Here is a 15,505-nt window from a genome sequence, read left to right on the forward strand (position 1 = left end):
TCAAATGATGCATTCAAGCAGCTAATGGCGCATAGATTGCAAAGAAAATTGCATTGCAGACCACTGAGCAGGTAATTGTAGATCCCCAAACTGGGAACGATAGAAAAACGATTTTAACAGCTTTCGATTGCTGCTGGAGTGAATTTATTTTAAATTAATAATTCATAAATCTTTATTTGAGCAATATTTATGGCCGTGTCGTTGCGAAGAGTTTGCATTAAACTTTTACAACTTGATTCGTATATTTAATGACAGTTTTTGATCTGCTCGCTGCGATTAGGTCATGATTAACATCGCTATGTGCACTAAACTTTGATGTGAACGATAAACATTTACTGTTGACACCATAAACAGGCGAAAGATCATATTCTTACATATAATATTTTTGCTATAAATATATATATTATGTGTTTATGTGTGTGAGTGTGTGTGTGGCACATCATATAAATGCAGTAAAGTAAAAGCTGTACAAATATGTGACTCGCATTGCAATACTCGTAAACAATGCCACAGACGCAGTTCCAGATTCATACACTCTTTATAGTCTTATTTACCTGTCGCCGCGACAAGAACTCAACTTTTGTCCATAGACATCCTTGAGATATCGTTGATACAAAGGAAAAATACTGAGGCCTGAGCTATCTGTATCCGTATCTGCGAGAGTGTGGGCACATTTAGTCATGTATCTCAATGGCTAGACAAACGCCAGGCACCAGATAATCATTTCATTTTATAACTTTTTTTTTTATTTTCCGCCCACGAAAAGAAAGATAGAAAGAAAAGTGAGTGCTCCTTCTCGCTCTTTCTTTCGCTTCAGCGCAGCCTTGTTGTTGTTGTTACAGTTGTTGTGTGTTCGTTTTATTGCGGCGTTTATATTTGTTGGCAGGAAATACCTTTGTGTGCTCACATTCGATAGATACAATCGCAGCACGCAACAATTTGCACTTCTTTATGTTGCTGAACTTCAAACTTTCCATGAGTGTGTGACTGTGTGTGTGCGTGTGTTGATATCAGTGTTTGTGTGTGTTTTGTATTTTATTTATAAACATATTTTACTTTTCATGCATGTGCGCCGCTCCGTTGCCACGCCTCCCAATCTCCTTAGCATTTGCTTGTGTGATTTTATTTATTTCCGTTCTGCCTGCCTACACTTTTACCTGCCTGCCTGCCTGCCAAACTGCCAAGTTGGCACCTGTTCCATGTTCCGGCAACACGAAGTACGACATTCTATCCTCAAACGCAGCAAACGGATACAAATCTGTGTAGCCGATACACAGATACAGATACAGATACAACTGCGACTAAAGGCAATAGATACGTGGTGGAACGTAAAACTTTAAAAGATTTGCTCAAAACAATACAAAACAGCAACAATATAAATACAGCCTACATACAGATTGTTCACGTGTTGTTTGCTGCTTTATTACAATAAAAGATACTTTTGTCTGTTTAGATACACTCCCCAGTTGGCTAACACCTTTTGCCGTTTGAAAAATTATTGCACACAAGTTTTTTTGTTGCTTTTGCAATTTGCAGGCACTCGAAAAGATTTCTACGTACGTGTTTCGGTTTGTTTGCTTTGCTTTGGCCAAGGTAGTTATCTCTCCAAGCCAATGTATGGAATTAGTTTTGTAGTTATTTGATTAAATTTGTGGTTCCTGTGTTGGCATGGTGTTGCCCCCCATCTCTTGTGCCCCCATCTCACTCAGCCCTCACTCAAGGCAATCAGGCTAGTTCTAAGGTCTTGCCGGCAAAAGATAAATAAAGTTTTAATTAGAGGCATTTGCAAGTGGACAACACCACAGGGGTTAGCACAGCGTAGGGAGGGGAAAGAAGGAGGAGAACTCAGTGGTTATTGTGTGAGTTGCATGTAAATTCAATTAAACATTTGTTGAAGCTGTTACAATGTAGAGTGCGGTTTACCACCGACTGTCTTCAAAATAAGTTAATTTATACAACAGATCTGATTAATATCTGTTATTAACTATAATTTCGCCCGCCAACGGAAACGGATGTTGATCATCTTTTACGAGTGTATTCAGTAACAAAATGACGTAATATTTCTTAGCCAATTACTACAAAGAAAATGGTTTATTGCGGAAATTAGGCTAATAAAAGAGCTCAACATTTTCAAATTAAGAGAAATTATTCATTACATTTGGATGTGGGATGTAGCCAATTCAATAAGTCACATGACGTATACGCAATATTTATAGCAAGCACAGTAAAGAGACGGAAAACTAATGAGATTTCCAATTTAATCATATGAACTCTTATCTCGCTGATAGTTCAATTATTGCAAAACGAGCAAGAATGTTATAGAATCTTGTTGTTATCCAAGCTCTATGTGGACAACAATAGTTTGCCCTGGCAGCTACTTACATGTTTAAACAATATTTCTTAATTGAAATGCTGCGGGGCAACTCTTGACTTGTGTAACCAGACACAGACAAAGAGAAGGACGGATTGAGTGCGAGTGAGTGGGATGGATAAATGAGGGGAAGTTGTAGAGAATGCTAGTAACCAGCTCAACATTTGCAATGACAGCATTTGGCCAGGCCATTGCTCATGAGCTTGCCCTAGCTCCCGCAAACACCACAATAGCCCTGGCCCTGGCCCTCTAACCCTGGCCTCGTACCAAGCCACTCTGTGCTCCACAGAGTGAGAGAGAGAGAGAGAGAGAGAGAGAGAGAGAGAGAGAGAGAGAGAGAGAGAGAGAGAGAGACAGAGAGAGTGAGAGAGGACTGTGAAGCACTTCACCGTTCCACCTCTTGTGCTTACAATTTTGCCAGCGCTGCAAGCGAGCTGAGCAGAAATTAATTACATTGAAGTCATTTATCAAGAAAGTTTATTTCTTGCTGGCCCAGCTCCACCTTCTCCCATCTCTCTTCAACCACCTCCATGCCCGAAAAATAAGGAGACGCAAGCAAACCAAAAGCATAACAGAAGCAAACCTCGAACCACAAGATGTCAGTTGTTGTTTACTTTGGGTTAGTTATTTGCCCGTTGTTATGCTTATTTTTATTTATTTGGCCAGCCCATTGTTAGTGAGAAGTAAATCAATAAATGAATCGCAGCTTAGGCCACTTTTTTGCTTTTTTGTGTTTGCTACTTTTAGTGTTTTGGGTTTTTTCCTCTTGTTTTTTGAGGTTTTGGGCAAAAATAATTGCAAAACTTTTTGGCGGCAATTGGCAAATTGTTTGCTGCATTTTCGATTAGCAAAATGTCAACTTGAAAATGAAAATAAAAGGAAAAATCAGTTGAGCATTTGCCGTAATCGCTATTAACCCCGCTCCCCCTGAACTAAAAACACTCTCGGCGGAAGAGAATTTGCTTGTCCAGTTTGTAGTAGCAGCGGATGCGGATGCGGGTAGATGGCCATTTTGAAATTTCATTCATTTCAGTTCGCTACTACAGTAGAAAATTGGCAATAGCCAAAACAACTTTGAGCTGCCACTACATGACAGCAATATCCATCACGAGCTCAGTGCACTGGCCATGGCTTGGCTCGACTCGTGTATACAAAAATTGGTTTAATCAACTGTGAAACAACTGCACTAGCAGTAGTTCCACTAACACTAACACTAACACTTACACCATCACTGGCAAAAATAGCCACTATAAAAAGAACAACAAGAACAACATCAATCGAACAACAAGAGTGACAAGAGAACGCGGCAATCGTTAGAACTTTGCCCGGCACTAGACGCATATTGACAGCTATGGGTACTGACTGGGAGGATTGGTTTAGCTCGGGGTCTCCATTTAAGCCAACTGCTGCGTGGGTCACGTCAGGCTAAAGTTATGTGTGTATATAAGCTATATATATATACATACATATATCGATTCACTTTCCTTGTCAATGCACAACAGCAGCAGCCGCGACAGCGACAACGACAACGACACCGAAATGTTTGCCAATTTTACTTTTATTTTCTTAGTTTTTTTTTTTTTTCAATTTTCAAAGACACGTATTTGTATCGCTACCATTTACAGCCAAATAACATGGACGTTGAAGCCGATGGAGTGCCACCAGCGGCGCCAGCTGCAGCTGCAACAACAGCCAACAGCGATCTAGACTTGGCCGCTCGTCGACGACTCTTCATCTCACAGCCATCGACGCTGGCATCGCGTCGCCAACAGGCGGTCTGTGTGCGGCGCGCCCATAAGATGTACGGCGGCGGCAAGAATCCAAATATCGTGCTCGATGGCCTCAATATGACAGTGCCCAAGGGTTCCATGTAAGTACAAAGCACTAAAATATATTTACTTAAAAAAAGTTTCTTCAAATTTATTATTTCAATTTCACGATATAATAAATCAAAATTAATTAATAAGTTATGTTTAAGGTGGGAACCATAATTCAAATAGTTAACGAGATGAGAAAATAAATTTTTGATTTTAGTTTTTAATTTGTATAAAATATCAAAGTGTTATTTTTTTAAAACTAGTTATGGAGATGAAAGACAACGTGCTAGTTGTCTAATCTTTTTGCAGTTTTTGGGAACGGAAATATCATTCGTTTTATTTGTTTCTCACATCTCCATAAACATAAGCAAATACAGTTTTGGCATTCGAAATGTTGTATCACATCTCGATGTCTGCAGTTTCCTAACAATGAGATGATTTCGATAAATAATGAAAACTCGGTTTTATCACAGCAAAATCAAAGGCACTCACCGAAACTCGCTTATGTAAATGGATGGGGATTTAGATTTGGTGGTAATTTGTGTGGGGGGCAGAAAGCTGAAACGAAAATGGGTAACAAAATGGGCAACAGCTTGCACCATAAACTAAAACTAAATGCAAATGCAGTTTGTGGTTTGTGGGTGGCTGACTACTTGTGCGTGTATGCGTGCGTGTGTGCGTGCGAGTGTGTGTGTGTGTTGGCTGTAAAATGTTATTGACCGCATTTAACAGTCGAATTGTTGTTGCCAAGCGAGGCAAATGAGGCGAAGATGAAGCCGACGAAGCAACGTCGACAAACGATAAGTGGGTCAATGTCAGCACTTGAAAAACTGCCAAATTAACATACACTTACACACACACACACATGCAGCGTGTGTGAGTATCTGTGTTAGTGTGTGACTTAACCAGAGACAGCATCCCAAAGCCAAAACCAGTTTTGTAGACAAGACACAAACCACAAACTTAGCTTGATACGGGCATTGGCGTTGCCAGATCTTAAACAGAAAAGCATGAATGAATTGAGCCCAACAATAAACACAACAGCATGCACAAACATATTTACACACTTACATACATTCAGATAATAAACTTACCAAACTTTTGACCATGAAATCGTCGAAGCGGCTGCCTTGAAGCGGGTGTTTGTTTTGGCCATTTAGTGAGATATTTCACACAACTTACAAGCTGACTGGCTGGCTGACAGATAGACTGACAGACAGACAGACAGCCAGACATAGCGAGAGACTCACGAACTGACTGACACTTGAAAATCTGTGAAAAAAAAAATAAATACAAAAGTGTACAACAACAATAACAAAAGACATTCGTCGCGGACACTTGGAGAGAGTAAACCGAAAAAAACTTCAGGCCTCCTAACAGGCAGACAAACAAAGACCGCTAAAAAGGGAGAAGTAGGCGAATGAGCAGCAGCGCAACAAAAAATGAATGAAAGAAAGAAAATGAAAATGAAAATACAAAATGAAAACGAAAAACTGTCAGCAACGCGTTAGTGTGAACAAGAAGATTTAGCACAAAATATGTTGGAACCCGCCCGTCTCTGCCGTCCTCATTGCGGCTCCCAGCTGGAGTTCGCCCCGAGGCTGACAGACGTCCCCCTAAGCGAAGATTTGCGATTGTTGTTGTAAACAGAATATAAACATGAAAAGTGAGGAAAGTGTGCTCGAATAAAATATATGGCGTAGGGTAAGAAATTATGTATTTTGTGGGAAATTGCCTATTAACAAAGTAAGAGATCGATTGCAAATATTAGAACTATAATCGGGAGCTAAAGTATTTTATAATAGAGAGAATGATCTAATTTAATTCCGATTTTCTATGCTATTTCATAAAACACAATGATTGAGAATTTTGTAATCCACAAATTTGTTATACCCTTCTGACAATGACTTTAGGGTATGCGCCAAAATGTTTGAGCCGTTTTGTAGGCGCGTCTCGCTTCGCAATGTCTGTGTCTGAGTCTCCGTTGACTGACGTTTCTTGTGCTGTATTTGTTTTCATCATTGCTGGTAGGCTCCACTAGCCACAGCCGCGAGGGAGCAACATCAACACAGCACCAACTCTGACTGCTGTCATTGTCGTTTGATGGCCGCCACAGTGATAAATAATTGTGTGTGTGTTGAATTATATTTTTTTCATTGTGCCACAGACACATTTATGTGATATATATATACATATGAATATCGAGCGGCTGAAGAACAAGAGCATAGACAATGAGCACTTAGTAGAACAGAAGTGTTGTTCTGTTGTCGACCAACAAACTCGCAAATAAATCACGCCTGCCACGCATAAATAAAGTATGCAGAAAATTACGCGGTTTTTTGTCAGCACAAACCATGAAAAGTGGTGAAATTTATGGTCCAATCTCCACCCCATTCACTGCATTTGATTTGTTCGATTGAAAAGTCAGTCGGGCAGCGGTTTAATTGAATAACGACAATCGGTTAGTGCAGCTACCGAATGCAAATAAAAATATCAGAAGTGTTTTCCGCAAAAAGGAACAAATTGCGGCTAACGCGAATAAGTGGCAGGCGTCAAATGCACTCGAAAATATGAATGTTTGAGTGGAGGGCCCTTGACAAGCAAATATTCAATGTGGTAAAGGAAAATAGTATTTACGGCAATAAATAAATTGGGTATTTAGTTTTTTTTTGTCTACTGAGTCCAGCTAATTTCTTTCGCTTTACTGCACTTGTTGTCCTATTTTAATTACCTCAAAAATAAATAGTAAATAGCTTGAGTGAACACAATCCCATTGAAAATGTTGGCCAAAAATCATTGTGGCTTTCCGTTTGGGAGTTAAATTCGGATGTCGATGTCAAGTTTATCACTCGACTGTGTAATTTGATTATGATGACGCGAAGCAAAAGCAATTACTTAGTCCTTAAAGATGTAGGGCACAAAACTCAAGCTTGATTGCCGTTTAGTAATTAATTCAAGGATTCGCATCAACTATCCTTAATGACATACATACAGCACATAAAATACCAATTTCAAAATGCACTTGTCAAAATTGAAGACTAATACATATAGCATTTATATGCTGTGTGTGTGTGTGTGTGTGTGTGTGTGTGTGTATTTGTTTCCTGTCTAAATTTCATATTTCATATTTAATATTTAACTCTTGGTTTCCGGACTGCAGTGGCCACAACATCAAACATTTCGTTGAGCCATTCAAATAAAATGGACCACAAAGTATATGACCACATAAGTACTTCATGGACTAGCAATTCATCTAGTCAGCTCAGCGAGCTAAATGCCATAGAATAAATACTCTGTCTCTGCCCTCAATTTAGTCAAACGAATTTATGTTGAAACTTAAAGTTGAAGTGTCTGGCTGGCAGTTGAGAACAAGATTTATATCGTTTATTCATATTAATTTATTTACATTAATTTAAGTAAGAGCATTTAATCTTCGGACTTTCAGCTGTTGCTCCTCGTTCGTTGGCAGTTTCAATTGCTGTGCTCTTTTTACTTGTTGCTTGCTGCTGTTGCTGCTGCTGGTTGGTCTGCCTTGAAATGACAGTTGACCACAAATTGTAGGCTGGCCCCACATTGATTGTCCAGCAATTTACTGTGGTAATGACCTTTTCGACATGATTTACACACACAGACGAACTACCATTTTAAATTGAAATTGAAGTCCTTTTCGAAGAAACAGCAGATTAAACTCAGAATATGACAAACTGTCCAATTGCAGAGTCAATGAAATCAGTTTAGATTATTAATTGCAGTGAGAGTGCAGCAGTAAACGAAGAATGCTTCAACTGTGTTATTATGCGTACTGCACTTAGTCTCAAAATGTTGTTGACTCTCAAATTGCGTCCGTCAGGTAATGTAATACCATGGCCATGGCCAACAAGAACAACGACAACAACAATAACAATGACCGCCCGTTGCTGCCATTATTTTGACATACGAGAGCGCTGAGAGGCGACCGGAACAAAGAAAAACACCGCGTGCTGAACCATTTTACACGCAGTTTGAAAAGGACGAGCCCCGTCTGGGGGCCCAGTTTGCCAGCTTGGCAATGTTCAGGGCGGTTCCATAGGTCCAGGTCCAAGGCATTACATACACACAATGATAGCGAATGAATGAGAGCGAGAGAGAGAGTGCGTGAGGGCAACATGGGCAGCAACATGAAGAAACATAATGGCTGCTTACAATTTGTGAACGAGCATAATGCGAACATTACATCCGCGCCATTGTTCTTGGCCTCCTTCGCCCTTCTCCCCTCCTTTGCTCTTGTGCTGACACAATGGGGTAGAGTGAAGTGGAGTAGTGGTCGGGTGTTGTGGCGATGGCAGACGCAACACAGGGTGGCTAAATTAAATTAAAGCTGTTTAGGTGTAATTGGTCGTTGAGAGGGGTCACAAGAGGGGGGCGTCCTTGCCTTGCTTTGCCATCCAGCTGGCTTTGGCCAAGGGTTTCGAGTGGGTTTTCGGCCAAATGGCAGTGACCCTTTTTCGTCGGCTTTGGTCCTTATATATTGCAGCAACCATGAAAATGGCCAATTAATGGTGCATGAGTCAGGGTAAATTGAGCGCAGACACACACACACACATACACACTCAAACACATTCACGTGCACACAATAAACAGGCCATACAAGAGATTATAGAGTGTTCGCGCTGAAAGTTGGAGACGGAGCAACAATTTACCTCCTGCTGACCTGAGATTTTCAACACACACACACTCGCCTCGTACTCGTTGATAGAGTTTGCCTTTTAATGGACATGGAAATGGTTATTAAATGATTAAAGCTATAACAAATACTGTGGTCGACTAATGCTGCCGTAATTATTGGCTTAAGTCGAGCAATCAGATATTTTGCAGCTCTGACGTTAATTGTAACATTTCTGACATTTAGGTATTATTTTCCTTTCATTTTTTTTTTTATGCATATTAATAACAGACACATCTATTTCTATGAATAACAACAGTCACTTTGTGTGTTATAAAGTGCAGCTATTAGAGATCTGTATGCTTTACAGTCGCCGACAAAAAGGGCACGATACTGAGAACTTTAGCAAAACAAATTATGGGTTATTAACTACACACATGCCAGAGCAATGGGTTACAGCAACAATCACTTGATTGCCGGCCATTAATAAGAGACTTTACAGTGGTGCAAACTGATATGACGTACTATTCCAGAGGAATTGCTACTTTCATTATGAATTTGCTATCATTAAGACAGTTAAATATAATTGAATGATACTATTCATAGGTCGCTGGAATGTATTATATAAACAAAATCAATATTATATCTTATATCAATTTGTGTATTGAGCATTCAACCCATTGTAAGCAGTTGAGTCTATCCAAGCATATGAGTACAAAGATCTGTTACGTTCGCACTATTCCAATTGCCTGGTGCTCATTACGCACTAGTGTGTGTGTGCGTGTGTATGTGAGGAGTGTTTGTTAGTATGCTTATTAGTTGCAGTCACTTGAGTCTGTAGTATCAGCAATTAGATATGCGTACATTTGTATCTACTGATTGAAATGAAAGCGAGAGAGAGTGAGAGAGAGAGAGAAGAACAGAGCTATGTTAATGCGATTCAATGGTTCGATATATGTATGTACATATATGTATGTACAAATATCTGGCACGAGCACTCCGTAATTCATTGTACAATTGCACTTAACCGCAAGGCATGCTCGTAGCTTGTATGTGTGAGTGAGTGTATTTATTTGAGGTCAACATCAAAAGCATTTGCCACTAATTACACAGCTACAATAGCATACTGTATTCTATATAGTACTAAAATATGTCATACGATTTGTTGTTGAGGTTATGCCTGCGCCAAATCAAAATACTCTCCGCGGGGGGTGTCAACATTTGCTAGCAATAACTTTAGTTTCAAGTAAATCAATAATGTCGATTGTTGTTGTCAGGTTGGTTGGTATTGGAACACCTTCGAATTAGTCTCATTTGCGTAAGTAAACTTGGCTTCGGGTGGCCTATAGCAATAATAACACTTACAGCTGCGAATGTATCTATAGCTATGGTATATCTGCATATGGATATCTGTATCTGTATGCCGCTGAAATTATAAAGCATTTTAGTGTTGACATGGCTCAGCAATTTGTTGTGATTACTCGACTCACTCTATCTGTTTCTGTTTCTCATTCTCCTTCTCTTTCTCGCTTGTATCTCTCTCTTTCTATCTTGTTTACCACTAAATTATTGAGTGATTTTTAATGGCAGCTCATACGTCGCCCTGTTGGCTTATCAATCGATGCTCGACTGCCTCACTGACTGACTGACTGAATGACTGACTGAATGATTAGCCCTGCCCATATGCCATGTGCCTTATACGCATGGTTGGCTTTTCTACATACACAATGCGTGTGTAACTGCGATTTATACAATCCCCAACCTGACAGAGAAACAGAGAAACTGACTGACAGACAAACACTTTAACTGACAAAGGCGAAAACTATTGTTTACTCGAATGCTTGAGGCTCAAATGATTGCGGTCGATTTGTGTGAGCTGTTGGCACTCATAACTCTATGGTCTGTCAATGAATCGATCTATCAGCAGCTGGCATTGATATTTGTCACGGTACGCAGACCATTTAAATCCTTAAATTGTGTAATTTTTTGTTTACTCCACTGACGTCAAACCAATTAGAGCTGGAGTCGGGCCTAATTTTGGGTTAATATTCAAAAGGCAAACAGAAACGTTGAGAGACCCGAATGAGCGTTCTATCCTTTTAAAAAGCGGAAATTAAAATCTTTATGGCAAATGATTAACCAATAAGACGAACGGAACTCACACAGACGACGAGCCCAAATGGCGTGAAAGTCTTAGACGTAGGCAAAGGAACAAAGTTACGAGTTGAAAAGGGAAATGGGACGAGGAAAAGAAGAGGGTAAAGTAAGTACTTTAGGGCCTGGGGCAGGAAGACGCATCAGCGGCCAACTGTTGTGGCATATAATTACCAAAGTGGCCCTTGGCTTAGCCATGCCGACAGTTGGCAATTGGCAGTTGGCAGTCGGTAGTCGGTAGACAGGAGTCGGCAGTTGGGAACCGGAAGTTTAACAGCCGTTGCAATGGGCAGCTTATTAGCCAAATTAGGCTGCCTCGCGTTGGCGTTGGCGTTGGCATCGACAGCGACGCGGCGTTAAGAGTTTGTTTGCCCATTTCGACGAGGCCAATTGAAGCGTCAAGTGAGTGAGTGACGAACGGTACTGGGCCGCAACGAGTCTCTAATGAAAATCGATTAAAAATGGCATAGAACACCCTCCGACGCCGACGTCGACTCCGACTCTGGCTCCGACACCATCAGCAATAGCAACAACAACCATCCGACACTTCCCCTCGCACATAATGGCAAATTAATTGTAAAGTGTGCGGCCATTTTGCTTTCCTTGTTGCCTTCGCAGCGGTCTGTTTGGGTTTCGGTTTGGTTTGGTTTGGGCTGCACTTGTGCTCCATTTGAAGGATTGAAGGCAGCATAAAACAATAATTAATTGATTGAATGTAGTTGGAAATGGCCAACGCCGGAAGCCAAAAGCACCAGCAACCAAACGACCAACGACCAGCAACCAAATCATACCCAACGCAGCGCAACGCAACCAGCAACCACACACCCCTTGGCCAAGTGGCATAGAAAATTAGTTTGCCTAAGAAATGAATTTTCTATCGCAATCGTTTTGCCCTTACCCAGAGGGTATGATGATTTTCAATATCAATTGCAGCCCGTATATTCAAAAAGTAAACACACTTTGATGCTTTGATAAAATATATAGAAGTATTTACTAATTGTAACAACGTAGTCGAAGTTTATTTGTTATCAAAGTATTGGTGGACTTTATTTATTATATTATTAAATAAGATCTGAGATTCAATTTGAAACAAAATCATGAGAAAGATTTAAAGTAATTACTGTGGGTCGCCAACAGAAAGTCGATCTGTTTGTAAAGCGCACGCTTGACTCGACTCGACTCGACGCGAAGAGATTTTACTTTAATTTGATTTCCATTGACTGTGCGACACTTTGAGAATATTGTTGAGAAATTTAACTCCTGGACGGAGTGAAGTCGTCGCCGTCGTCGTCGTCGCAACTTGGCAATTACAAAAGCGGAATGTGAATTGAAATTCAAGCAGCAATTACCTAGATCGAAATGTGAGCAACAAAATGGGAGGTAAAGGGGTTGAACAAACTCAACTGTCCTGGCCAAGGACATTACGTGCCAGGGACGTTGACAGGCGGCTTTTGAGTGTTGGCCGCAATTAGGCGTCTAGGAATTCAATTTATTTTATAGTCAATCATCGTCCAAGAGATGTCAAGTCAACGCTTCTATTTGTCTACGCCTTTGTTGAGCTATTTTAATTTTTAAATGATTGCATAATAGTATGCTGGTAGTTCCTTAGCTCAGCTTGCTGTTGATGCTGCTGCTGCTGTCATTGCTCTGATTTTGCGCTTAATTTGCTTAAGCTGCACTTCATTTTTAGCCAAGCCGCAGACATGTCCGCCCACATTGCGCTGGCTCGCGCATCTGTCAATGTTTATCCATGCTGGCAGTTTTTCCCTTTGCGGTCGCGCACTTAAAATCTTGTTAATTTGCAACGCAGCACATCAAACTGATAGCATGGCATATGTCAATGTGGCATGTTGCTCTGCTCTGCACTGTTTCTGCTTCTGTTCTCTGCTTTTCTACTGTTCTCTGCATTAAACGCGGGCAGTCTGTCTGTCTGTGTGTGTGTGTACGTTCATCATTCAAAGTGCGGCAGAGGCACTGCTGAAATTAACAATTACACACCGCAATGTGCAGTGTGAGAGGTCGGCGGTCGGAAGGGTTTTTGCACCTTGCAGCCAACGGGCCAACGGGGCGGATGGATTGGGCTTATAAAAATAACTATGGCGCAGGGTATTACAGCGGAAACGGAAGTGCACATTAACTCTGCATGCTTGCATGTCAGCCAATGCCACCGGTGCTGGTGTGCGTGTGTTTGTAAGGTGTGCATGTGCTGGTAAGTGTGTCCGCAATTAGCAGCGCATATGTGTGAGCCTGTGTGCGCGTGTGTGTAAGCATATTCCTACAGCTGTGTGAGTAATTAAAATGGAGTATGCGCGTTTAATAAGTTAAGCGCTGCAGCACTCAAACACACACACACATAACACTCATATATGCGAACCCTCATCACACACACACATACAGATGCAAGTCGCAAGGCAGCTGCTGAGTTTCCGCTCCTGCTGCGACATTGTTTTTACTGATTTTCCTGCCCTAACTTTTATTATTCATTCGTTCTACTATGCAATATTTAATACTCTACAACTTGAATTCAAGCCTTAAGCAAATTGACTTTATTTTTAAGAAAAAAAAAAGTTTAAATGAATATTTAATATCGTTGTGTTTATTTAAAACATGTTTAATGAGAATTATAATATAATTTCTTCTGAAATTTACATAAATTTCAAAATTTATTGTTTCAACACTACATTCATTTGTTAGTTTAAAAGTTAGCCAAAATTAGCTTTTGCATTTTGGAATATTTCTTAATTAATTAGCGCTTTTTATGTATCTTGCATCGTGTACTGTGGCATTTTTAATGCAGAAATGCCTGCCAAACCCACAAGGTGCACAATGCAGCCAATTGGCTCGTTTATTTGTGCACAGCATAATGTGGCCACAATAAGCACACACCACGCTTCCACACTCATATGGAATGGCAGCCGTGACTACTGTGCAGTTACCCCCATCTGACTACAAACATCAAGTGCCTGGCGGCATTTTGGTTGACCTTTGTTGTATGCGGCGTATGCGCAACATCCGCTAGAAAAAAGAAAACCGATTTTCCCCCACATGAATCAGGTGAAAATGTGAAAAGAGGTCTCTAAAAGGGAATTAAATTAGCTATTAAAATATAGTTGGTAGCATATTTATTTATTGCCGCATTGCCAAAGGCAATTTGGCCTTGGCGTTAGCCAACCCATTAGGGTTTGCTTTCACTTTGTAGAAATTCTAATTAAAATTAGATAATGCGCATTAAATAAATTTAAATTAAATTCGTATTTATTTAGCTGCATTTTTGCGAGCACACAAAAACTTCTCATTCCAGGCTCTTCAACTTTTGCTCTTTTATTTGGCCAAAAAACAAAATGTCAGCCATTGCGCTAAATTGTTAATTGCATTGAAAATGCGCATTTGCAAGTTTGGTCCCAGATCCACCAGAAACACGCACACACACACACACACGTTCACATGCGATGTGATCTAATGCGATGCGATAAATTTGAACAAATTTGTAAAACGGCAACGGGCAATGTGTTTTTGGATTTGCAATCAGGCAACGAGCTTGCGTGCAATGGCCAATAGTTTAGCAACAGCATCAGCAACAACAACAATTTAGACATCAAAATACTGTAATTGACATATGGCATAGTAGATTCTATATCTACTTATGTACATTCTCGATATCTGTAGCTGTGCGAGTGCAATGCAAATTGCATCTCAGCTGATTGTCGTGATTTCATTTGGCCTGTAAACAAGTCAAAACAATGGCAACATACACTGTGATTTTACTTTTTTGTATTGTTTAAATAACATTTTGCATTATATTTACATTCAATGACAAAATATTTACATTGACTCGGCATCGGCCACGGCCAAACACACAGCAGAGAGAGATTCAATCGCGATTCGCATGAAACCGTATCAAAAACTTGTAATTAAGTGGGTTGTGCCTATGAATAAGCATTTACAAATATGTATTTTAATACGTCCATGAACTGCCAGAATGCTAATAAGCTTGAAAATATTGCACACAGCAGTTATTATTATCCATTATAAATATCCCAGTGCTCGAAGGGTAGAATAACGATAATCAGGCAACAATCTAAGGTTAAATTAGTTTGCAATTATCTACAGGGTATATTGCAGTCATCAGATGGAAATTTATTGAATTTAACATATGCACAAATTATACAAACCGTTTTTTTATAATAGTTCAATTTAATCGTGTGTATCGCTTTATATGTCACAAAGTACATAAAAAAACAAACGCTTTTTTTAACGCTTGTATTTCTTTTGGTTATTAAATATTCAAACTGTGCAACATTTTTAAATTTATAAATTACTCATTGCATTTGTGTTTGACTTTAAAGACTGCGGCATCAATAAACAAATAGACGACGAGGCGGGGGGTTAAAAGCCATCGTCACTCTGCGGTGGGTTAAGCTGCGCTAAGCGTGGAAAAACTCGCCATTTCAACAATTTTTGATTTGTTTGCACATTTTAACTGCTGACTTTTCATCGTGTACATGCTTCGACTACGGCTAC

At 40.0% G+C, this 15,505-nt stretch overlaps 1 protein-coding gene across 2 annotated transcripts in view; it reads left to right on the forward strand.

Moving 5' to 3' along the window:
* LOC132785301 (ABC transporter G family member 20) overlaps positions 1–15,505 on the forward strand; it is a 45,891-nt gene that overhangs the window by 11,396 nt on the left and 18,990 nt on the right. For both annotated transcript variants that reach the window (XM_060791338.1, XM_060791339.1), the window contains one exon: positions 3,997–4,241. In XM_060791338.1, the coding sequence (XP_060647321.1) occupies positions 4,006–4,241 (236 nt within the window). In that variant the 5' untranslated portion in view covers positions 3,997–4,005. The remainder of the gene's footprint in view (positions 1–3,996; positions 4,242–15,505) is intronic.

Source organism: Drosophila nasuta, chromosome 2R, assembly GCF_023558535.2.
Source record: "Drosophila nasuta strain 15112-1781.00 chromosome 2R, ASM2355853v1, whole genome shotgun sequence".
Classification (NCBI taxonomy): Eukaryota; Metazoa; Arthropoda; class Insecta; order Diptera; family Drosophilidae; genus Drosophila; species Drosophila nasuta.